Below are 26142 nucleotides of genomic sequence, written 5' to 3' on the forward strand. Positions count from 1 at the left end.
GACAAACTATAAAAATAATATTTTCATAACATAACTACATACATATTGGTCTTATAGGTGCCGGACTGCCGGGTATAGTTATAACTATATATATTCAATAATACCTATACTAACAAAACTATATTTTTTCATCCAATGATTTTTGTTCTTGGTCACACAATAATTTTCGAACTTTGCGCAGTTTTTGCGAGTTAAGTATACCTAAGGCAACACGATTTCCAGTTTTAAGAAACTGATATAACCAGTCCACCTACCAATACTCGTAAAACAATAACATTTCTGCATTTGTATAGGTACAGAAAAAACCGGATACATTTTGCCCGTTATGTTTTTTTTTTTTGTAAAGACCAAAAAATAAGGAAAACGAAAATGTAAATGAATACTTGTTTCTTTGTCGTAAATGAATTAGGATCAGTTGGTTATTGGACAATTTCATCTTTTTTTTTCCCAAATTATTAATATGATATCAAATATCACGATCATACTCATAGCACGGTCCTGCTGGACATGGATAAGTATGTTATTATATGTACCTATGTCTAAATCTTAAGCAGTAGTTACTAAAGATAGATAGAGTAGATCTAAATAATTTCGTTAAATCAAGTTAAACCTAACTTAATAAATCGATATAGTGAGATGATAAGTATATCAGGGAACTCAGGGTGCTGCATTCGAACCTAACAAATTAATCTTCTATATGTTGATAAGTAAATAGTTTATGAAGTCACAAGGTCTTCATTTATAATAAATTAATAACAGTTATGAAAACAATACATAAGGCGTACGATGTCCGTAGCACTATCAGGCATAAAAGGAGACGTCGACAGTTATAGAAGTCGCATCAGCAATTTATTTTCCATTTATGTATGTTTCCACTCTTCCTCAGCGTGTAGTCACGTGGAGTCACGGCCATCAAGTTCTAATGCACTATCGTGTTTTCGCAAAAACATTGAAAATCGGGGATTAAATCTCTATATGGTATACCTACTAGAATCGACCCTTAGGATAACTAACTACTAACTACCAAACCCTTTCGTAGAAAAGATTAACCACGAAGAAATAATGTTTTCAAAACGAATTTCCACCAAATCAAGACCACACTTTTCATTAAGAAGTGGAGTTGTTACACAAATTGTCGAAGTAATTACTAGTTGACTACTACAACCACTTTGCTCAGGGCGTAACGATTTGCAACCCTTTAAATCCTTTGATTCGAATCATTGGCTTGTCTATTTTTGAATATTTTGTATTCGGACTGCTAAGGACTTCAGTGAGGAGTCTTTTATTCTCTGGCAATGCGATCTAGGTTTCTATTGAGTAGTGTCGAGTCGCTCACTCGTGAGGCACCTCATTTGTACCACTCATTTTGTTAATTTGTCGCAGTACTTCGTACCGCATAAATGTCTTACTTCACTCCTCTATTCATTATACTCATTTACTCGCGCGCATCACAAACACCTCTTGCCACACAAATCATTCACACACTTCCAATTTCTAAACTCTTATCCGTTCAAATTCACTCGCGAGTCTCGCGACCCTCAAAACTCATACACTCCTCACAACTCGCAAGAAAGTCACTGGATCGCGCGAGGCGCTAGGTGCTCGCCTGCTCGCCGGCACTCAAAACTCAAATGTCTCAAATGAAGAAACGAGTAATGGTCCACACTGTCAACTGCCGAACTACAAACCTTATTGCAACGACAAAAGGTCCACCGAGAAATGCGTTGAGTTTGTACCACGCGGTGAGTGGTACAAACTCAACGCATTTCTCGGCAGAGAGGCGTCTCTGTGACATGAACCCACCATGAACCCCTCAAAAATCCTCTTAACCTCCAGAATTGCACTCCAATTAAATATTACTATTTATTGATTTATAAAGGAAGTGATGAATACATAAATATGTATATACATTTTTAAAAAATGTCGCTGTTGGAATTAATGGAATAGTCGACGCTGTACCTCTAGTACCTCACCTCATTTGAAGTAAGACATTGTAACACCTCATTTTAGAAAATGAGGTACTCATACAAACTCATTTTAAATTGATGTCCTACGCATCACTACTATTGAGTTCAATCAATGAGATTGCTAGAGGTACATCCGCGCTATATGTTTGACCTTATAACAGTTATAACTTTCAATCAGATGGGTCTATTAGGTTTTAGGTACTTTGTAAATTCATTTTTCGGGCGAATATATCATTTATTGTTTTAGGTAAAGGATTTTTTTTATTTTAATGATAAATAAACACTAGGCTAATGGCGGAATAATGGCCGCGTCATTTTTCTATCAAACCGGCAACTACAAGTAGCGGGTAAGTGGCAAGCAATTGGCGATGATTGCAAAAATAATAGCGTGCCTCGACATCCAAGCCAATTGAGATCACGTGACGTGGGCAAATTTATATGTTCCGTTCGTCTGGGGTGTTATTTACCTCACTTATAAAGACAAACGCTCAACAAAACCAATATAAAAGCGTCTTCAATTATGCAGAGGTCTTATGGATCTGCTGGGCAAAGTTACATTGGTACGTATGAGATTTTGAATCGTCTACGCTAAATGAGCAATGCGAATAAATAACTGCAGCATGCAGTGCGTCTGCAGTTAACTGATATGAGAAAAGATTAATTGAAAATTCGGTGACGTAAATTGCGTTCCCGATTTGAAATTGACAAGCGGAGACGAAATCGTTCAAATAATTGATGAACTCTGAGGAACAATGAAGAAAGGTTGCACAGTAGCTACCGACGCACGAGCGCAGCTGAGGCCATTTCTCGATAGGTAAAAGACATTTATCGATGAAAACTTATAGAATCAAAATATGTTCAAAGCGATTAGAATTTTAAAATAAAAACAACCGCCAATAACCATCATCAGTAATCATCACTCATCAGATTTTTATAAGCAAACAAAATACCTAATACGAATACTAAAGTGACTGTGGTACAAAGAAATTGAGAAAGTCAATAATTTATCAAACGAACGTCAAGATAGGTAGTACATAAATACACAACATCCTAATGCATATCTGGCTGCATGGCCGGTGGCTGGTGAGATAAGATAATTTGCATAAACACTGACGTATTGATAATAATATAAGTAATCAACTTCTGCTTCGTTGCACTTGCAAGCAAATACTGGCCGACGCAAAATTCCGTCCAGACCGATCTATACAAAATAGCTATGAGCGCCGCGCCGGCGCGCCGCCGCCGCCGACAAAATTTTCGCGCCGCCGCCGCCGACGCTGCGCTATCGGCGTGGCATCGGCGTGACCTTGGTAGTTACTACTACTTTCGGAATCAGATAATATATTTTTAATCGAGTTTAGATCATTAACAGCGCCACTTCGAATAGTTTATAGGCATTCAAAAGGTATTTTATAAAATAAAATAAAAATAAAAATAGCCTTTATTTCCCTGGAAAGTAGGTAGGTACATAGTTTTTTTACTTATTAACGTATTTTTAAAAACTAAATAAAACAAAATTAAAATACTAAAAAAAATTAGGTGGTAACAATTGGTTTAGGTATTACGCGGGAATCATCCATTTTTGGACGAAGGCCTCCTCCATCTCATGCCAGTCGTTCCTGTTTTGGGCCAAGCGGGTCCAGTGGTTTCCGGCCACTGACACGATGTCATCTTTCCAGCGGCAAAAAGGATGTCCGTGTTTCCGTTTGCCCTCTGCTCGTCTGGTGAACCAGTGCACAACACGTTGACTCCATCGGTTGTCGTTTAGTCTTGCGACGTGTCCGGCCCATTTCCATTTAAGTTTCGCAGTCATTTCTAGTGCGTCGATGATTTTTGTTTTAGACCTTATGTCGCTGCTCCTGATGCGGTCCTTCAGCTTGTAACCTAGCATACTGCGCTCCATTGCTCTTTGGAAAGTCCTTACCTTTTTTCTACAGGATGCTGTTGGAGCCCATGTCTGACAACCGTATGTGAGAGTTGGTAGTACGTTCGAGTCCATTATTTTCTTTTTTATACAGAGCGGAAATTTGCCTTTAAATATACTTTTTAGTGACCAGTATTTCTTCCAACTTAGGGTGATTCGTCTTTTTACTTCTTTTTCGGTCCTGTCTGTAAAGCTTATGTTCTGACCTAAGTAAATATAGTCGTCTACATATTCTATGTTTTGGTTATCGACGCTGAGTGATTTTTTTATTGCATTTGTCATTGCTTTTGTTTTGTCTGGGTTCATATGTAACCCACATTTTTTGCTCTCTGTATTAAGGCTGTTTAACATTTCTTGAAGCTCTACGTGATTTTCCGATAGTAAAATAATGTCATCTGCGAACCGTAAATTACATAAGTATTCCCCATTAATATTTATGCCTTTTTTATTCCATTGGAAATTTCGAAAAATAAATTCAAGTAGAGCTATAAAAAGCTTCGGCGATATCGTGTCTCCCTGCCTTACTCCTTTCTCAATATTGAACGACTCTCCTGGTTTTTCTAGTTTTACTTTTGCGTTGCATTCCGAATAGATGTTTTTCAATAATGTTATGTATTTATTATGTATTCCTTGTTTTTCTAAAGCTTCCCAAAGTTTGTTATGTTTTATAGTATCAAATGCTTTACTATAATCAATAAATACTATGTAGAGCGTTTTTTTATACTCTATGCATTTTTCCATAACTTGCGTAACAGTGAAGAGGTGATCTATAGTAGAGTAGTTTTTCCTGAAACCGGCTTGGTCTCGTGTTTGGTTTTCGTCTATATCTTTTGTAATGCGGTTTAGTAGAGTCGTCGTAAAGAGTTTGTAGATAGTTGGTAATAAACTTATAGGCCTATAGTTGCCGATATTTTTCGGGTCTCCTTTTTTATATAGCAAAGAAATAGTACATCTTTTCCATGGGTCAGGAATTTTCTCTTGTGACAGGACTTGATTAAATAGATTAGTTAGAATTGGGTATATAGAGTCACCGAAAGCTTTTATTATGTCAGTGGTAATTCCATCTTCTCCTGGGCACTTATTTGTTTTTGATTTAAGGACGGCCGTACGAATTTCTGATTGTAAAAATGGCAGAGCTTTCTGGCTCTCCCTTATTGCATGGTCATCTTGTACGTATGTCTCTTTGCCCTTATCTCTGTATAGGTCCTGAAAAAAATCTGTAGCCACTTTTAATAGGTCCTTCCTTGTGGTTGCTAGGTTATTATTTTTGTTCTTTAGTTCCATGACCCACTTTTTGGTATTATTTAATTTTTTCATGGCTCTTTTACTTGATCCGGATGTTAGTAATTCTTCCAAGATAACATTATATTTATGTTCTTTCTGTCTATCTTTAATTTTTTCCTTTATTTTTTTATGTAGTTGTCTCAAACGTTTCCTGTCGTAAAATGTTCTATTTTGTATTTTTTTTAACTTTTCTCTTTCCTCTACGAGTTTTGCTATATCTTGGGTTATAATGATATCCCAAGTTTTACTGTTATTTTTATTGTTTGTTGGTAGCTTTCTGACGCACTCGTGGATTGTATTTACTATGTTGCTGTAGGTTACTTCCGGATTGGTATTGTATTTTATTTCCTGGTCTGTTAAAATATTTTTGAGTGATTCTTGCTCTATCGGAGTGAATGATTTGGTCTTCGGTTTATTCATGTGCTTTCTGGATATCTTAACTATTCCATTTAGAAATATCTCGCACCTAACTGGGCGGTGGTCGGATGAAAAGGGGATGTTGATGACTTGTACGTTCTTTAATATTTTTACGTTTTTTGTAAGTATATAATCAATTTCATTTCTGACTTTGCCGTTAGGTGATTGCCACGTCCATTTATTTTTTTCGGGTTTTTTAAACAGAGTATTAGTAATAACAAACCTGTTCTCTAAACAGAAATCAATTAATTTTTGCCCTCTTTCGTTTCTTTGGCCATATCCGAATTTTCCCAGAACAAGGTTTTCATCCAGGTTTGGTATACCAATTTTGGCATTAAAGTCACCAATAATTAATGTATTTTTATGGGTATTTCTTAATGCGCTGCTAAGGTCGTTGTAGAAGAGGTCCAATTCGTTATCTGGTGAGCTCTCTGTAGGTGCGTAGGTTTGTATTATTACTAGGTCGCTATGTTCGAATTTCATATCAAGACGCACGATTCTGTCTGAAAATGCTGTGAAACATTGTATATTTTTCCTTAAGTGTTTTTTAATCATGAAACCGACGCCGTTACGGCCTTTGTGTTGACCATTATAAAATAGTATGTAGTCATCATTTTCTTCTATTTGCTGACCAATTTTTTTTATTTCCGAGAGTCCTATAATGTCCCATTTTATAGCTTTTAGGCTGTGTTCGAGTTGAATTATTCTCGTTCCTTCTACGAGAGATCTGACGTTATAAGTAAGTATTGCTAAACAGCAGTTATTTTTTTGTTGCGATGGAGGGTTTTGGTCTAACACTCCCGCGGCGACCACCCGTACTGGGAGAGGTTTGTTTAGTTGAAGCGATGTAGTATGTTGATTACGTGAATTTATGGTAGGAATGGAGGGGGCCTTTGATCGTCATGCTTCTTCGTCTCTTATTACATACGACAGCATAGAGTTTCTCGCCTTGTATTTTTTATTTGAATGTATAATTAATGGTTCCTTATTTGCTTGTGTTGATGTTAGTGAAGCAGCAGCAGCAGAGGAAGATTGAATTGATTGTGGTGGGGAGACCGAGAGCTGCCTTTTATTTGTGTTAAGTCCAGCTTTTTTCTCTTTGACGACAAGCTTGTCATATTTTATAAATGCCGTGTTACCTTTGTTAATTTCCTCTTGTCGCTTTTTTTCTAACTCTTCCCTCACCTTTAATATTTTTGCTGGGAATTCCTCTTTTATATATATATTACTTCCCTTTAGTTCTTTTTTGTTTTGCAGAATCTTAATTTTTTTCCCTAACGTGCTAAACGTGACAGAAATAGGCCGTGGTCGATCTCCTTTTAGGCCCATATAATTCAAAAATATCGAAGGCAAATGCAAACTTATCTGTCTAGTAACCGCGCTACTAGTCTTGGGGAAACGAAATTATTTAATATCAATTTTAACATCAATATGCTTGTAATAAACATACTGATTCCCTTCCATTTTTATTGTGGAACGTTCCACATTACAATTTATAGAGTGTATATATACACTAGACATATGTCAATCACAATGAAAAAATTAACTGTGATCAATTCTGACTAACGTGAGCTCGAACTCGAACCCACATCTTTGCATTACCGTACCGATCTTAATTTTGCCAGCTAACCATCATTTACCGCGAATTTAGCCATTGCAAGCATGGTTAAACGTCTTTAAAAGGTATAAAATGGGGTTAATTTTAAGATATTAAGCGTTTCCACGTCCAAGTCCAAATGTCCGGCCGTTGGCTTCGCACGGAAGGGCGTCGGAATCGGGTCTCAATTAAACTTGGCCACTGTTCAAATTTCAAGCTTTGCCCTCTCGCAGCTCAATATATGGCCTTGCATCGCTCCCATGGAATTAAGCCGCTATCTGAACCTGCAAGTTTTTGGCCCTGTTTGGAGCTCAACTTTCGGCCTGTTTTAAAACGCTTGAGCCTTGGTCCTTATCCGATCTTAGCTCCATTGCAGCTCGGCCTTTGGCGTCGCACGAATGCGCCCGCAGGAAAGCTCCAGATCTTTAACACTATGGCTTCAGTCTTTATTGGCCTGCGCCCTCGCTCTGCTCTCATGCAGCTCGGCCTCGCACAGAAGCGCGCCGCAATTGGCGCTCCAGGCGTTCGGCCGTCAGCCAATCTAACACTTGGCGTTCGATTCTTAGCTGTATACTTACCTGCAGCTCATCCTCTGGCCTCGCATTGGGAGGCGTCGAAATCAAGTCTTCGGTGTTACATGGAGCTCGGTGTTGGGCCTCACTTTGGGCCTCACTATGGTTATCGATATTGGTTATCGATACGGAGACGGAGCTCGATTTTCTTTGGACTGTCGAGTCTGTCGACAAGACGTTTCCCTGATACAGTCAATCCGCAATTTTTAACTTAGCATTAGCACAAAATAGTGCCTCGCTAACATCTTCCGGCCAGAACCTCTCCAAGATTAAGTCCGCCTCTGATGCCGCGCGATACCGCTTATCCACTGTTTATACGATATCAATTTTTTTCGTACCATTATTCAATAAATTACCCTTGAAAATAAAAAATGCATTTATTTCATAACTTTCTTACAGCAAAAACATGTTTTTTCGGTAAAATTTTGGTTTGATTCTTTTTTCATTAATCGAAGGTGTTTCAAGGCCACGCCGCCGATTCGCCGCCGCCGCCGACCAATTTTGACCGGCGCGCCGCCGCCGGCTATATGCCTATCGGCGCTCATATCTAATACAAAATGATGACAGGCACCCATTTTCATTGCCCTCGAGTGTATAGTGACATATTTCTCTGCTAGGTCCTGCAGTTACAAGTTCATTGACGTTTTATGTCAAACATTACGTGTAGTGTGCAAAGCAAAGTTTGGTTGCAATGTGCAGTATTGGCAACGAAGCCATTCTGATGACGTCATTACGCTAGTAGATGGCCTGCCACTGTCTCCCGGCAGTTTTGGCATAAGTACCAATACCACGCCGAACATTCCCAACAAGCTCGTTTTGAAGGATAACCTGCTCAAGTTCACAAACATTTTTACAAATCAACGTTCCAAAATTATATTTACAGAATATTATCGACAGTTATTTGTCTTAGAGGCGTGGATTTTTTTGGAACGTAGGTTTTTAAAGACTGTACAGTCACATGGAATAATATGTTACCTACACAACATGGCCGCAAAAATATCTGACACTATGGGCCCGGCCACATGTCAGCGGTGCGGCGCCGCCGCCGCCGCGCGGCGCGGCACCGCAGAAATCTGCGGCGACGCCCGCCGCAACGCAAAATTTTGCGGTGCCGCGCTGCGGCGTCGCAAAGCGGTGCGCGGCGCCGCGCGCGGTGCCGCAAAGCGGTGCGTTTCGCCGCGCGCGGTGCCGCAAAGCGGTGAGTTTCGCCGCGCGCGGTGCCGCAAAGCGGCGTGCGGCGCCGCGTGCGATGCCACGCTGCATAGTAAAGAATAAAATTCGACTACCAGTTGTTTAATCAGACATGGATCCCTTCACACGTGTTCTGCTCTTGCTGTTGTTATAGCGATAGCGGTTCGCCAAAAAACGCTGCAAATGGTGTTAAAGGTATGAAAATCGGTACGATTAATCTTTAGGACATTTGAAACAATTTGACCCGAAGCACCAACAAATAAAAAAAAACGAGAGGAGTTATGACGTCATCTTTTTTTTGTATGAAATTTAAAAAAAAATTGTTTAGAAACCTATCGTGTGTAGTATTAAACGAAAGGGCTTTCTGAGCCGATTCCAAAAATATATCACATCATTACATTTCAGTCTTTTTTAGGGTTCCGTAGCCAAATGGCAAAAAACGGAACCCTTATAGATTCGTCATGTCTGTCTGTCTGTCCGTCTGTCCGTCTGTCCGTCTGTCTGTCCGTCCGTATGTCACAGCCACTTTTCTCCGAAACTATAAGAACTATACTCTTCAAACTTGGTAAGTAGATGTATTCTGTGAACCGCATTAAGATTTTCACACAAAAATAGAAAAAAGACAATAAATTTTTGGGGTTCCCCATACTTCGAACTGAAACTCAAAAAAATTTTTTTCATCAAACCCATACGTGTGGGGTATCTATGGATAGGTCTTCAAAAATGATATTGAGGTTTCTAATATCATTTTTTTCTAAACTGAATAGTTTGCGCGAGAGACACTTCCAAAGTGGTAAAATGTGTGTCCCCCCCCCCTGTAACTTCTAAAATAAGAGAATGATAAAACTAAAAAAAATATATGATGTACATTACCATGTAAACTTCCACCGAAAATTGGTTTGAACGAGATCTAGTAAGTAGTTTTTTTTTATACGTCATAAATCGCCTAAATACGGAACCCTTCATGGGCGAGTCCGACTCGCACTTGGCCGCTTTTTTTAATTATAATAAAAATATTTTTCAAAACATACCAAGTTTGGGTTTCTCCAGATACAATACCGTTAAAATTTTTATCTACACACATGTCATTAGTGCTCTATAATGCGTTCAGAAACCGTAGGAAATGACCAGCTTTATTACAACCAATTTTACTATGAGAACTTTCTTATCTGTGGTAGTAGGAAAATTTGTACTGTAATGTTATAAGTAGTTATAACGTTACAAATTTTTAGTATCGTTATGAGTTTAAATTTGGAATAGCAGTCAAAACTCAAGTGGGTCTCTATTCTAGTATCCATAGATATTAAAACAGTTATCGATATGAAACGTCAGTTTAGTATGTTTTTTAATATTAACCGCACGATATTTGATCTCGAGTGACATGAGAATAGGAACTTTATTCTTTTGTCTAGGAATTTAAAAAAACTATGGATGCGTGACATGCGTGAAAAAAGTTTTCATTCACCGTCATTTGGCGTACAGTTTATCTTTTAATTAGTTTTAAGTATGTGTTTAGATAAAGTAGTGTATGTAACTGTACATAATTAGGCATTAAAACTCGTGTGATCCTATTAAGAAACTTACTAACGTTCGTTTCTTAAACCCACACTCGTATTTTGATGCCTCTCATTATGTAGCAGTCACATAAACTACTATTTTTGTTAAATATACCTCAAATTATACCTAATATCCTCATATCTAATTCTAATAAAGCGATTTTGAAAATATTTACATTTAGTATATTTGTTTTAATTTTTTCTACTCCCGTACCTTTATTTGTCATTTAAAAGGTCAATCAATCAATCTTTGGGTAATATGGCTCCATCGATACTGTCGATGATTTCGCCAACGTCGAAGTGGATCCCTCGTGGGATCGAATTAATATTATTTGTAATAAATAAACTTCAGCCAGTGTACGGTATATAAAACTATAAAATTATGGCCTCTAGGGCTCTAGCCAGCCACGGTTAGAGGTAGAAATACCAAATGCTCGTAGAGCACGACGTTGTTCGGTTGTATTATGAGCTCTTGTAAGGCGATAGCTGGACTTTACAAGGGCCACGTGGGGCTCACACCTTTAAACCCCTATGTTATATTTGTCAAGACAAGTCTTTTGTCTATTCCCCAAAAAAGTATTTGTGCATACACGCAGTATCTTTTTGGTACTTTTACGATACTTCGTGTAATCACCACTTAAAAAATATTGTATGAAATACACTGTTGCCAACCTAATTTTAATTGTCATCTCTGACAGATGAGTACTAAGTTCATTGCTGCCAATTTACAAAATTGGCAGCAATGCACTTAGTTAAAGGTGAGTTTTTCAGTTAATTCTTACATAGATAATTTTTACTACGACTTATAGATTCCGAGATATAAGCGACTTTCTGGAAAAACCGTTAACTATTTAAATATTTAATTGAGAGATTCATAGATCACACTGTAAAATTGAAAATTAAAAAAAAAACATATTACATGTAATTATTTTCAAAATTGTTTTCTTAGGGTTAGATATGAGGATATTAGGTATAATTTGAGGTATATTTTACAAAAAAATATTGAACGGTATTGTATCTGGAGAAGCCCAAACTTGGTATGTTTTGAAAATAATTTTTATTATAATTAAAAAAAATGACTGAAATGTAATGATATGTTATTTTTGGAATCGGCACAGAAAGCCCTTTCGTTTACTACCACACACGATAGGTTTCAAAACAGTTTTTTTAAATTCCATACAAAAAAAGATAACTAATCTCGTTTTTTTTTAATTTAATGGTGCTTCGGGTCAAATTGTTTCAAATGTCCTAAATAGCCTCCTTCAGACGGTGGCAGAGCGCCTAGACGGCCCTTTCCAGCTTCACTGGGATAAGCTGCATAGGGCGTCTAACAGACTGTTTTTATGTATTATTAGTTTTAATTTTTAATATTATATTTTTTATTTATTGTTATTGATTTTAATTTTAATGTACTTTATATTGTTAATTAATTTGATTATTATGTAATTATGGATCACGTATCTGAAATAAATGAAATGAAATGAATGAATGAAATGAAAGATCAATCGTACCGACTTTCATACCTTTAACATAATTTGCAGCATTTTACTGAATGTCTCGGTGTACTTCCAGCGCTATTAAGAAGGCGCAGAAATAAAAAAACAATTGAAAAGAAAATTTTGGGTGAACCCATATCTTCGTATAATGAATGAAGATGCAAATCATTTCAAAAGAAAATACCGGCGCGGCACCGCAGAAATCTGCGGCGCCGCTCGGCGGCACCGCGCGCGGCGAAACTCACCGTTTTGCGGCACCGCGCGCGGCGCCGCGCACCGCTTTGCGGCGCCGCGCACCGCTTTGCGGCGCCGCAGCGCGGCACCGCAAAATTTTGCGTTGCGGCGGGCGTCGCCGCAGAGCGGTTTGCGGTGCCGCAGATTTCTGCGGTGCCGCGCCGCGCGGTGGCGGCGGCGCCGCACCGCTGACATGTGGCCGGGCCCTATCTTATTTGTAGAGCCATAAGAGCGTGTCACATTAATTTTTGCGGCCTTTGAACAGTAATATATTATTGCAGGTTTCTGTGAGGGGATTGTACAGTGAGTTGCGAAATTTCATGGAGAAATTATGAATGAATTCATTGATAAAGTCGCCATCCACTTTTGCAGCTGATGGTACAATACGGTAATGGAAAACCAGCACATGAAAATTCAAAGTAAATAAAACAACTAAGATTTTCCTTATATCCACCAATATATAGGACCAATTAAAACATGATTATGTTTATTTCGACGCCAATAAGAAACGTGACCAACTTGAAGTAAACGTAGCCCGTGTTAACATTAACTGCCATTAGATGAGCCAGATAAATCTTACAAGTTCAACGGCACATATCAGTAGTGTAGTTTATATGTTACTCACGTCCAGTGTCCACACGAGCTACCTATCACAACCCTGCACGTGTCCCCTGGGTGGTGCTAAAGAGGGACAAACCAGCAAATGTTTAATGTCATAGCAACAAATGTTATACTTTTTCAGAGCCTAACCTTAGGGCTCATTTAGACGGTGCGAGAACTCGCATGCGAGTTTCATTACATTGCGTCATTTGATCGGTCGGCTGAATTGATGTCACCTCAATGTAACTAAAATCGCATACGAGTTCGCGCGCCGTCTCAATGAGCCCTTAGAGATATATTACTTTTCAACTTTCGTCTAGCTAGACGCGATAATTATGTTATATAATCACGTACATATATCTTATTAGATTGTATTCATTGCACTATGACCTCTTGTACTACCTGTTACCCTACAATGCATTATCATTATATGACCACTTCTCGAAGCCAAGTCTCAATATGTCCGCATTTAGAGCACACACAGATAAACTAAACTGCCATCACGGATATTAACAACGCGTTAGCGTGTCAATTAATAACTCATTATGATAAATGGAACGCATTCTTCTCATACGGTACTACAAGTATACTTATACTAACGAGAGTGATGCGCTTGGTTTGTCTGCGTGATATTTCTTTAAGTTATTTAAGGTAGATCCAAACCTAAAGATAAAGTGGGCAAGCCCTCCAGTGGTGTCTTAGACGCACAAGCGACCTTCGTTAGCTTTAATTAGCTGTTACGTCCTGGAAATCTAGGCTACCCTACCCGGCCACGGCGGTACCCAACCGATCCCAATTTCTCGAGTACCTATAACGCAATCTTTGAAAGACTAGACGTCTTTGACCGACTCTAAGGGCGAGCAGTAGGTACATGCTAGCATCTCCTATTTCGTAATCCAAAAAGGGATTCGTAAAGGACTCTTAGGGCCTTATTGACAATTAAGTAGTAGTATGTAGTAGTAAACTCTTTATTGTACAAAAAGACATATTAAAAATAAACATACAAGTAGTGAGAAGTACAAAGGCGAACTTATCCCTATGAGGGATTTCTTCCAGTTAACCTTTGAGTAGATGAGAGGAGAAAGTGAAAAGAGGGTGACGAATGCAGCAAAATGTACAACAATAAGGTACCAAAAAGATAAAGGATATAAATAGGTACATACAAAATTTATAGGACAATTAAGTGTCTAAGATCAAGATAGCTATTAGTTCTATGCAGATTAGTGCCCCAACACATGACCACTTCATAAAGAGGACCATTATGATTAGATATTATGAACAGTCAACGACGATCCTGTGAATCCTGTCATCAGAGAGCCTACCGCGAAAATCGAAATTTCGTTATCTGCCACTTTATCGCTCTTGCATATTCGAGCGACAGTAAGACAGATAACGAATTGTTTTTATAGATTATAGCGGTAGGCCGTCTGGAAACGACAAAGAAAGAATTTATTATAGGTACATAGGTTTCTGAGTCAAGCGTCAGAGTAAAATATCCAATTATAATGGTTTGTCACTACTGGATAAAAAACCGGCCAAGTGCGAGTCGGACTCGCGCACGGAGGGTTCCGCACCATCAACAAAAAATAGAGCAAAACAAGCAAAAAAACGGTCACCCATCCAAGTACTGACCCCGCCCGACGTTGCTTAACTTCGGTCAAAAATCACGTTTGTTGTATGGGAGCTCCACTTAAATCTTTATTTTATTCTGTTTTTAGTATTTGTTGTTATAGCGGCAACAGAAATACATCATCTGTGAAAATTTCAACTGTCTAGCTATCAGGGTTCGTGAGATACAGCCTGGTGACAGACGGACGGATGGACGGACGGACGGACAGCGGAGTCTTAGTAATAGGGTCCCGTTTTTACCCTTTGGGCACGGAACCCTAAAAACGATCAAGGTTCTAATTCTAACTGCGCGGAAGCTATAGGTAATAATACATTCATAGTAGCTTAAAGGGTTAGGCGGCTCAACAAACGCCTACTGCTTGCATCCACGTTCCGGCATGCAAGAGCATTGACATTGATCCGCTGAAGCTTTGTGTGATGTAGTTGAATAACCAGTACCGCTCGAAAAAACAATAGAAAAAAAATGATTAGGTAACACGGCAAAAACGAAATTCTATACGATAGGTTTTGCAATTTTAATAAACGAGTTTCTGAATAAATGACCCAAGTTCCAAACATGTGAAGTGTAATATACATTCGATAGCATATCGCGAACGTATGTTGTCGTTAATGAGCAGGTCATTTTAGAATTAAGGTTATCGCTGGATATAATTATCGTCGTGTGTACAGAATACAGTTGAACTTTGTATTTGGACTGAGGGTAGGGTAGACAAACCGGTATTAGACGTTAGAAACACGATTAACGACGCACGATACAAATAAGTACTTAAATATTTTATAGAATGTTTCGAATACCTATGGTCGAAGGAAAATCACTCGGGAAAGTCACTAGTCAGTACGGAAGAATTGCTGGGCCCAATACATTCCATCTCTTCTCTTTCTTTACAGACTCTATGCAAGAACACATCTTTTGTTTATTTCTGTAGGTACAAGAGTGGAGCTGATTTGCACTCAATTAGAGTTATTTGCGAAAACTTATTCGTGGATAGACAGTTAAATGTGTTTTTACCTACACATGTGGCAAGGAAGGAAAAATGTAAAGGAAGACGATTTAATAATAATGTATAAACACGGTGTATTTCAAGAGATCATTGAGCTTTAATATGACCGGTGAAATGAAATAAATAAATAATAGATAGATAGAGGAGGGTCAAGCGAAGAGAGGATATGAGATAGCGCGTGTGAGATAAATGGGACTGATATGCAACAGTAAACAAAACGTGGCTTACAATCTTGAGAAGACTATTTGCCAATAAAAAGTGTACTAAATTAACAATGTTACTATTTTCGTGTGATCTATTTCATTGAGAGCTATGTTCTTTCAAAAGTTATCCTTAAATAGTGCAATTTAAGGAGTATTAACGGATTACTTAAAATAGATTTTGGATACGTTCCAAATATCGCAAATTCTCACATTGACTCAAGAGGAATGAACTCTTCTAAACTTATCTCAGTCAAGGAAATATGCCCTGGTGAAGATGGTTAAAAAGGAGTATAGGAATGTAATGCTCATTATACAATTATATGCATATCACGTAGAACAAATAAAAGCCGCGTTTTGCATAATCCTTCACGAGGTTTTGGTCAGCTGACGAAAACACGAGACAAGCTGGCGGCCGTCCAAAGCGGCCCATTTGTAATCGGATAAACACATTGAAAATGAAACCATTTCTTGACTATTAAGCGCATGGTTGATAATGCGTCCCTTCCCAATCATTTGAAAAGCATTGCTTCATACAAACCAGTTTAAATGGATCTCCTTTTACACATTCTTTTTAAGGATCTTGGGGACCAAAGCAGTCGAAACTCAACTACAAACTCGCTAAAACCCGCCTCACTACACACGGACAATCTAATATACCAAATAGGTAATCAGTAATCAGTGTGTTTATTGCTATAAATAAGTGGACATAAACTCTACTAAGACCTCTTACGGAAAGCTTTATATACAGAACCTGCATGAAAGCAGAAGAAACTACTAAACTAGCTAGACACATTCTAAAAAATATACATGCATTTAGAATATACGAAGAATTAATAATAATGGACGAAGAAATTAGGGTCTCCGAGAACCCTACACGAAGCTCTAAACATTTCAAAAGTTCGTGGAGGAGCTAAGGTGATCAGAGTTAGTGCTACCCTATAACGCAAGATAGCCAAGATAAAAATTGTATGTAACAATGCTCAGAAAAACTAACTAATTAAAATTGTCTGTGTGTGAAGTTTACCTATATACTAGCTGGTTCGCCTCATGAAATACCAAGTGTATTGCGATGCGAACAGGTAAGGTAAGAGGTAATATCTGCATTCTCTGAGTGTTTAAATCGGGCTTCCCAGCAGTCTTCATACCAAGAAAACCTATTAAAAGAATTAACCAGATTCTCTTTCAGTTTCACATACTTAAGATTATTTTATTTAGTTACCTACATTTTGAAATACAAAACAAGTTTAGAAACAGCATCGTGATAATATAATTGAATAAATAAATATCATAATTAGCTGTAACGTCAATTGCAAACGATTCGTTGCGACGTTGCGAGTGATAAGAAATTAATAATCCTAATTAATGTGTCGCTACACAAAGTAAGTCCACTAATAGGCATTTGAGATGGTATTGCAACATCTTAAAATTAAGGGAAAAATTATTAATAAGTAATGAAGTTGTATCTCATAAACCCTATTATTTGGGACATATCGGCGTTATCATAACATTGAATAGCACGTCGAAGAAGCGTGGTGCATTATTCCAAATAAACGACCTTGGCCTTTGGTAAATGCATGAAAATATCAGTAGTCATTGATCAAGATAATAAAATCACAACTTACGTAAGTCAATAGTAGTCAAGAAGCCGCTGAAAATGGAGAAGACAAATATAGCTGGTCAACCAAATCTTGTCAGTAAAAAAGGCGCGAAATTCAAATTTTCTATGGGACGATATCCCTTCGCGCCTACATTTTTCAAATTTGACGCCTTTTTCTACTGTCAAGATCTGGTTGACCAAGTATATTGTAATGCATGGTAAAGCACTCACATAAAATCTTCCAAGTCAACTACGTTGGTGTACTGGCAAGGCTGGCCATTCACGTTGTAGCACATACTCCCGTAATCCCACTCTTGCGCCTGGTTACACGGCAAGTTAGGCATAACAGGCGCCTGGAATTGAGGAATCGGCCGAGGATATACCACTTGGGGAGGAAAATACTGCGCTTTGGGGGCGTAATAGTTTCCAGGATAGCACTCAACTGGAGGGATTTCACGGTAAACACTCGGAGCACTAAGAGCCACATTGTTCACTGGCTGTCTAGACCACTGGCCTGTCATTGGACACTGAAGAGACCATCCAATGTCCTCCATGCGGCCCACGACTGGGCATTGGAGAGGGACGTTGTTCCCGCAACCGTGTATTACCATTTTGAAGCCTGTTTCGCTTCAGGACACCATCAAGAAGTCCATCAACGGACGTAATCCGCGAGCTACTGATAGTGGCAGATGCGCTTATCTCAAACCAACTTAACTAGCATGGTAGCAAAAAGTCGATATAAAACTTAATAGATAACGAGACATTATCAATTTCGACCCTGGCAAGTCTTGCCAGCACTGATATGAGGCAACATTTATCAAGATATGTTATTTTAAAAGGGATTTGCTGTTCGAGACATTTAATTAAACGCCCGTGTCGACGCAAATACGCAGCTAACGGTTCAGAAATATAAGTATTAAGAGTTGATGAAATCGGGCGCACAACGATCCGCTATTCTGTATCAGGGATGTTGCGAACATCCGCATCCGCATCCGCAACCGCGGAACTTCCGCATTATTTTCAACATCCGCATCTGCATCCGCATCCGCATAAAATCGATGCGGAGCTTATGCGGATGCGGATGTCGAACAAGTCGGTACAGGAACGTCTTAGCGGCGTCGTAAGTGCTAGGTAATTTCGTCATTACCTATAACGAAATCGTCTAGATCCAGAAAAGTCGGCCAAGTTACTGTTTATTAAATATAACGCACCTATATTCTTGCTCAAATACTAAACGTTTCGTTTTTTTTTAAATAAAAAAATACTAAAAATGTAATATTTGACGTTTTCTAAGTACCTAATCTTGACATCCGCATCCACATCCGCATCCGCGGATGTCAAAAAATCTGCATCCGCAACATCCCTGTTCTGAATTGTAACGCAGCAAAACAAAATCTTAAATCAATAAATAAAAACTTAACATATGATATTCATATCATTGAAAAGCATAAAAACGTTTACTAAATAATATATACAGACAAAGAAAAGGCACTGCCCCACGTTTTACCTACTAAGACTGCTAATTCGAATATGTTTTTTTATTTATTTGTGAAGTGTGATGAAACTGATGAACATTATAAAATGATTAAATGCTGCAGCCTGACCAAAGTACAATTGGTGAAGCCAATTTTGCGATAAAGATAAAATATCTTAGGTATATAATTTACCAACATTCGTTTGCATTTTTGCTCCCTATTTGTATCGAGAAAATAACAGAAACTGTTTACTCCATATTCCTGCTACCAACAGATAAACTTTTTTTTTTTTTGTACGAATGAAAAAAAAACTTTATTGACCGATTGACCCTGGCACCTTTCAGCTGTCAAAATACTGGCGGATCAGAGCGTAAAAACTGAAATTATAATCGAGCACTAAAAGTTATTTAGATTCAATTCCATATCGTTAAGGATACAACGTGGATAGCCATCAGATCTTTTTTTTTTATTATGAAAGTAAAAAAGGACAACTCCAATTGTAAGTGTTTTGACGTTTGGATTTCGATCAAGGAATAGGCGCACATCATTTCATGTCTTTTCCATAGAAATAGTATGTACAAGAACAACTGTCAATCTTAAAAAGTGCGACCAAAAATGAAATGCAAGTGTGTGCGTAAATTGTCTATGTGAGATCAAAAATAGTGATGTGATGTTACAACATACTAAAATCTATCGGTGTTTGATTGCTTTATCGACTACTTTCCAAAGGGTTTTTTAATATTATAAACTGAAACAGATAAATAACACCCACCCCGCGTGTGCTATCCAAATATTCAAAGTCATTACAGACTTATCTTGGTCTAGTCTAACTCAAAAGCCCCCTCCACAGTTTAAATTTACCGCTAAACATGTGCATCTTCAATAAGGTACAACAATCGCATCGTTATTATTTTAAGCCGGTTATAAAGTTTAATATCTTAATGATGTGTTGTGAAGAAATAATTACATAGCTATTAATATACCGTCGAGTTACCGATACTTTCATATGAACATTTTGTCAAGCCCTAGCGGTAACGGTTTATGTTTTTACACAAAATATTCTAAATTATTGACTAATACGATAAAATATTAGCACATAATGAAAGAAAAACTAATACTGAACCGTATTAAACTGGCTTCTTACACTTTATATGCTGTTAATTTAACAAAATATCGTTAAGTAAATTTCGCTAGGAATATCATAATTAGCTGTGAAATTAATATTTGCTTGGATTATTTGGTCCCGTGACACTGCAATCCGGTACACTACAAGACACCATCTTCACTGTATTACTTTATTTTATAGTTTTCTTTTAGATTTGTGCATATTTTTCAAATTAAAAATTACGGTGATACGCTCTTGGCCCTCCGCGGCCGTCGTCAAACTCAAAAATGGTCACGTTTTCTCATTTGTAGTCTGACTCTTTCATGGGACATTCATATACGCGATGGCTTCCCTTTCGCACACTTCAGCTGTCTGTCAAGCGTCAGCGATGACAATGACATGTCTGTGGTCTTTTCATACTAATTTAAGGCGGGATTACACCAGTGTGCGGCACAATTAAGTATATTCAGTACAAAAACGCTCAAATAGTTTCGGACAAAAAGTAAACCATATTAATTTTGATACTGCTGATCTTCGAATAAGATATATTGTAGGTACATGGTCTTTCCGAACAGAGAACAGTAAATTCCTGAGATTCGATGCTAAAGAATGGTGAACACAAACAAAATAAGTAAGAAATAACGATCATTCAGGCGTCGGTCAGTCTGCAATATTATCAACCATGTTATTTATTACAAATCCGGGTATCGGCCGCCAAATCCGTCCAATAAGATTGTATTATCTGTATACCAATGTCAGATATTGCTATTCATATTCATAATCTGAAAGGGTGCGATCCGTCAGTTTGACGTAGTGACAGGTTGGATAATTAACAAACAAGAATGAAGAAAATCCCTCTAAATATACAGTGTGTAAGTCAAATACGGGCAATAAATTAAACCAGATATAGAATTTACCCGTCTTATCATTAATTAAGATGTTTTTTTAAGTTACACTTAATTATGACCCCGTGATTAATTTTTTCCACATGTACCGAGCAGCAATGTACTGTAAACATTAAGAAACAAGATGATAATGACATTACGAGATACGAGCTTTTCATAGTAACTGCCAACAAGCGTTGACAGTTACTTTAAAAAGCTCGTATCCCGTAACGTGTGTGGTGTATTACATTGCGGGCCGAATTATTTTGTATGGTTATAATTTTCAATGCATTTCTAAGTAAAATCTATCTCAATATACTTTTTAGGTCCTATGCTAACCACCGTTTAAATATTCGCCCGTATTGGATTTACACACTGTATATTCTCTCCATAGACAAGACATCCTCTAGATTGAGCATAGTAACATATTCTCTCCATAGACATGACATCCTCTAGACTGAGCATAGTAACGCTACCCCTCTGCCACTTATACGGTAGTTTTACTCCATCTTCGAGTCAATCCCGTGCCGTGATTGGTCCGTGTCTTTGAACGGACCAATCACGGCACGGGATTCGCTCACCTCGTCCCCCCGCACCCCCGTATTTTTGGCAGCATCGGTTTCATGAAATAATTGCGCTAAACTCCGTCTAGAGGATTCCTAGTCTATGATTATCTCTGACCGAGAATTTGACGAGTATCATAGACAGACAATTGCCTTGTCTTGTCTCGAATAAGACAGACGGTGCAAGAACTCGCATACAAGTTTCTTTAAATAACCGACTAACTGTGTACAACCAATTTAATTAATCGATCAAGTACCCCAATCTCTCGCATTACTACGAGTTCTCGCACCGTCTAATGAACCTTAAGTATGTTATGCTACGATTAGTGGGAGATAATTACAGAGATTACCCGCTTGACTTGCTCTACATAGTCCACATACTTGTTTATTTTCACATCTTATCTTAGGAAGCAAATGCACGTTTGCAGCGGTACACAGCGTGAAATACATGCGTGCGCGATTCTATTGCTCACATTGTTTTAAGTTTTAACTAACACTACGTAAACCTTATTGCACCCTAGGTTAGGTTTTTTTGTAATGTGTGTATATGTATTTTTTATTGTTTTTTATTTTACTTTTATATTCATAAATATTGTAAAAAAACCTAATCTGAGAAGATAAATAAATAAATGGTATAATAATAATAATAATGGTGATCTTGGACACGGCGCGGATAGTCCGCCGGTTCCTCTCTCTGTGGCCCTGACCACCGGTAGCTTGGGCCCTGCCCCGCTGCCGGCGGCATTCTAGGTTAGGTTTTTTATAATGTGTTTATATGTTTTTTTTTTTTTTTTATTGTTTTGTAAGTGTTTTTATATTTTACTTTTATATTCATATTATAAAAACCCTAACTTAAGAGAAAAGATAAATAAAGAAATAATAATGGCGGCACCCTAGGTTAGGTTTTTTATAATGTGTTTATATGTATTTTTTTTATTGTTTTGTAAGTGTTTTTATATTTTACTTTTATATCCATATTATAAATAACCTAACTTGTGATGAAAAATAAATAGAGTGAATAATAATAATATCATTTATTGTCAGGCAACTAAGGCCCATAGATACATACCTTACAAACTAACATACATACAATAATAATAATCTTACAAGCTAAAAATTATTTCAGCGACACTGAGGTTTTCTGCTGTGTCGCATGTTCCGGTGTAGATAAGGTACACCAATGGTCAGTTGAGTGTTTGTTATACATATCGCGTCGAATTGTGGTCCCTAAGACAGTTCAGTTATATATGGAGTCCTGGCACGGCAAATGTTTGTAAACATTGTTTTGAAGTTTAGCACATTAATTAATTTTGAAATGTAACATTTAAGTAATACAAATACGGTAAAAACATATGTGACGTTATCTATGAAAAGGGACCTTATTGTCGATGGCGCTTACGCCATTATTAACGATGTTCCGATGTAAATACAATGCCGTGCGACACTGCGGCGTAAGCGCCATCGACAATAAGGTCCCTTTTCATAGATAATGCCCCATATTTCATCATTTATTTTTTTAATTAAGGCCAAAGCCCAACCCAACCAAAAGAGACTGAAAAATTGTCATAGGGACCATCATTCGGCGCGAGAGGCATTAGTAGACAACATTATTGGTACAGTCACTTCCAATAATATTTTACACAACGATGGCCGCAAAAATATCTAACACGATTTTTTTTGTAGTGCAATAAGAGGGCGTCACATATATATGTTTGCGGTTTTCGAACAGTAACATTATTATTGCAGGTGACTGTACCTATGTATATCCATAAGAGTTTCATCTTAACGTAAGACCTTTTTTAACTTTTAAGACGTTTAGAGTAGAAGTAAGTGTAGTATTAGCTCGAGTATTTTTTTGATAACACTGATTTAAACTTTCACAATTTTTACACATTATTAAATTGTACAACGGGACTTAATCGCGTATCTAAGTATGCGTATGCGTATTTTTTTGATATATGCGTTGTTTTATTTTGTGAATTTTACGCAGTAGTAAGTTTTAATTAAACACATAATAAGGTTGTAAGAAGTTATCTGTCAAATGAATACCTATGTCTCTTTTTCTTATACTTTTCATTTTGCATGTTTGAGAAATGATTAGAGCTAAAATGTTGTACAGTAGAACTTTTGAACAACATGTTCCTTAAGTTAACCTATGTAATCAAATGAATTATCCTTGTATACTTCATGAAATTTTCATTAGAGCGATATCTAATGCAAACTTTTTATGTTAAAATGTGTAGGTATATAAGAAAAAAAACAAAAACACGCTATGCAGCCCAGCCACGTTGTTTTTCGTCATTAACTTTAACTCGCATTATGGAAAATAATAAGGAAAAAATATGTTTTGCACAACGATTCGAACTTCTCCGGTATTTTCACTTGCGTTTGTTATGATATGACAAAATGTAGAGGTAGGTAAGTATTTCTTATCAAAATGAAATGCATTCAGATTTCTTTTGTTCAATACAGGTTTGATAGATACTATCAATCCCGTTATCGGCACGATACGTCAATGTATAACTTGTTTGTTGAATTTATTTTAAATATTACGTAATCCTCTGAGCAGGTGATTGCTTGATAGTATTCTATAAAAGATTCTGCTGCTTATAATATCTCCCTGCAATTTAGTTACCATGAGCTCTTATTAAGCTCTTGGGTAGGTTAAAGGAATACGGCGAAAATAATATTTTCACCTCAGCAGCTCGAACAAGGGTACTTTGCTACTTAAAAACAGTGAGCAAAATCGCATTTTGCTCACTGTGTGAGACAAAATGAGCAAAATGCGATTTTGCTCACTGTTTTTAAGTAATCATACTATCTTTGACTTAGACTAGTACATACTAGCACCCAAAAGAAAAGGATGAGTATAGTTTTTATTGTTCTTAATTACTGACAATTTTGTTTGACCAACTATAGGTAATTATATAACAGATTACATTTATGTATGGAAGATTTTGGATGATATCAAATAATTTGTTGGGTGTCATTAGCTTTTGGCATTATACGTATTTGGTTTTTAAAAATTTTTGGCATTATGCGTATTTGGTTTTTATACAGCTTTGGCATTCCACGTGTTTGGCATTAACAGAATTTGGCAATACACGTCATTGGCGTTTCGCGTATGAATGGCGTTTTGCGTTTTTGGCATTATGCGTCTAAAGGGTTTTTTTTAAATAAGTTACACAATATGAACAAGTTTTGTATTTTATTTAGTCACCTCTAACTTATTTTGTTACAGCTGTCAATGTACAATAAAAAGCGGCCAAGTGCGAGTCGGACTCGCCCATGAAGGGTTCCGTATTTAGGCGATTTATGACGTATAAAAAAAAAACTACTTACTAGATCTCGTTCAAACCAATTTTCGGTGGAAGTTTACATGGTAATGTACATCATATATTTTTTTTAGTTTTATCATTCTCTTATTTTAGAAGTTACAGGGGGGGGGACACACATTTTACCACTTTGGAAGTGTCTCTCGCGCAAACTATTCAGTTTAGAAAAAAATGATATTAGAAACCTCAATATCATTTTTGAAGACCTATCCATAGATACCCCACACGTATGGGTTTAATGAAAAAAAAATTTTTGAGTTTCAGTTCGAAGTATGGGGAACCCCAAAAATTTATTGTTTTTTTTCTATTTTTGTGTGAAAATCTTAATGCGGTTCACAGAATACATCTACTTACCAAGTTTCAACAGTATAGTTCTTATAGTTTCGGAGAAAAGTGGCTGTGACATACGGACGGACAGACGGACAGACGGACAGACGGACAGACAGACAGACATGACGAATCTATAAGGGTTCCGTTTTTTGCCATTTGGCTACGGAACCCTAAAAAGAAGAAAAATGAACGCGATGTGTTCAAAATGATCCAGGCACACTCTTATTTTCTAAGCAGTAAAGTCGTTTTCAGATTATTTTGACAAGCTCGTCGGCATAGCTATTTCTACTGAAAGTTCCTACTTCATATCAATATATCCATATTGTCTTAAAAATTGATGCTGACATCCTATCCAATGATGTATTGGTACCTTAGATAAAGGAAGAATGTCCGCAGAACACAATCAAAACAAGCCAAGACTTGCTTTGAGATAAAATAACCAAATAGAATAAAGAAATAAATAGAATTATTAATTGTTCTAGTATAACTAAAGTATATCAAATTATTAAATAAGGTTGCCCTTAACCTCAATACAGATTAATAGTAGGAAGCATTAGTGGTTAATGGATCTGTAAGATGTTTGTGATTTCAAGCGTCTTACAGATGTAAAATATTTAATTTTTTCTAATATCTACATTTTTTTTTGGTGTGGTTTAGGGAAAAGGATCCAGGATATATTGACAGGTTTATGTGGGTTCATTTGAAAAGCATTTATACTGAAGTATCTTCATAAGTCTTTATTCATTTAACTCAGGCAACCTTTGTTAAATTTTGTTCCTTTCTAACAAACACAAATGTCAAAACTATGGATATTTAGTTAAGGATACATGGATATTTGGAAGGCTTTTTATAGCCGTAACATACTACCGCACCGCACCAAGGTTGTGATGCGGTGCAGTAGTGTGTTACAGCTTTTAGACTTAGCATGTATTTATGAATAATACCATTTGTAGATAAGAAATGTCCTTCTTTTAAATCATTGCTTGTTTTGTAGCTCATGAAATCTTCTGTGATTAAATCTTACCGCAGCATAATCTGCGTTGAGCTTGGCAAATTTAAATTCATTAAGCACAAAACTGACTGTGCCAACGGAAAGTTTCAAATACCTAGTGTAAGTTTGTACTAAGTAAATTTGTACTTCTTTCTTTGTATAGGAGGATAATAATAATAGTTTCTCTTACC

The 26142-nt window shown here is 37.2% G+C and overlaps 1 protein-coding gene across 1 annotated transcript in view; it reads right to left on the reverse strand.

Moving 5' to 3' along the window:
* The window catches only part of LOC134655750 (hypoxia-inducible factor 1-alpha-like), a 106587-nt gene extending 88654 nt beyond the window's left edge, over nt 1-17933 (reverse strand). The window contains exon 1 of the mRNA XM_063511215.1: nt 17500-17933. Within this exon, the coding sequence (XP_063367285.1) occupies nt 17500-17879 (380 nt within the window). The 5' untranslated portion in view covers nt 17880-17933. The remainder of the gene's footprint in view (nt 1-17499) is intronic.
* Nucleotides 17934-26142: the final 8209 nt, after the last annotated feature.

This window comes from Cydia amplana, chromosome 17 (assembly GCF_948474715.1).
Source record: "Cydia amplana chromosome 17, ilCydAmpl1.1, whole genome shotgun sequence".
In the NCBI taxonomy this organism is placed as follows: domain Eukaryota; kingdom Metazoa; phylum Arthropoda; class Insecta; order Lepidoptera; family Tortricidae; genus Cydia; species Cydia amplana.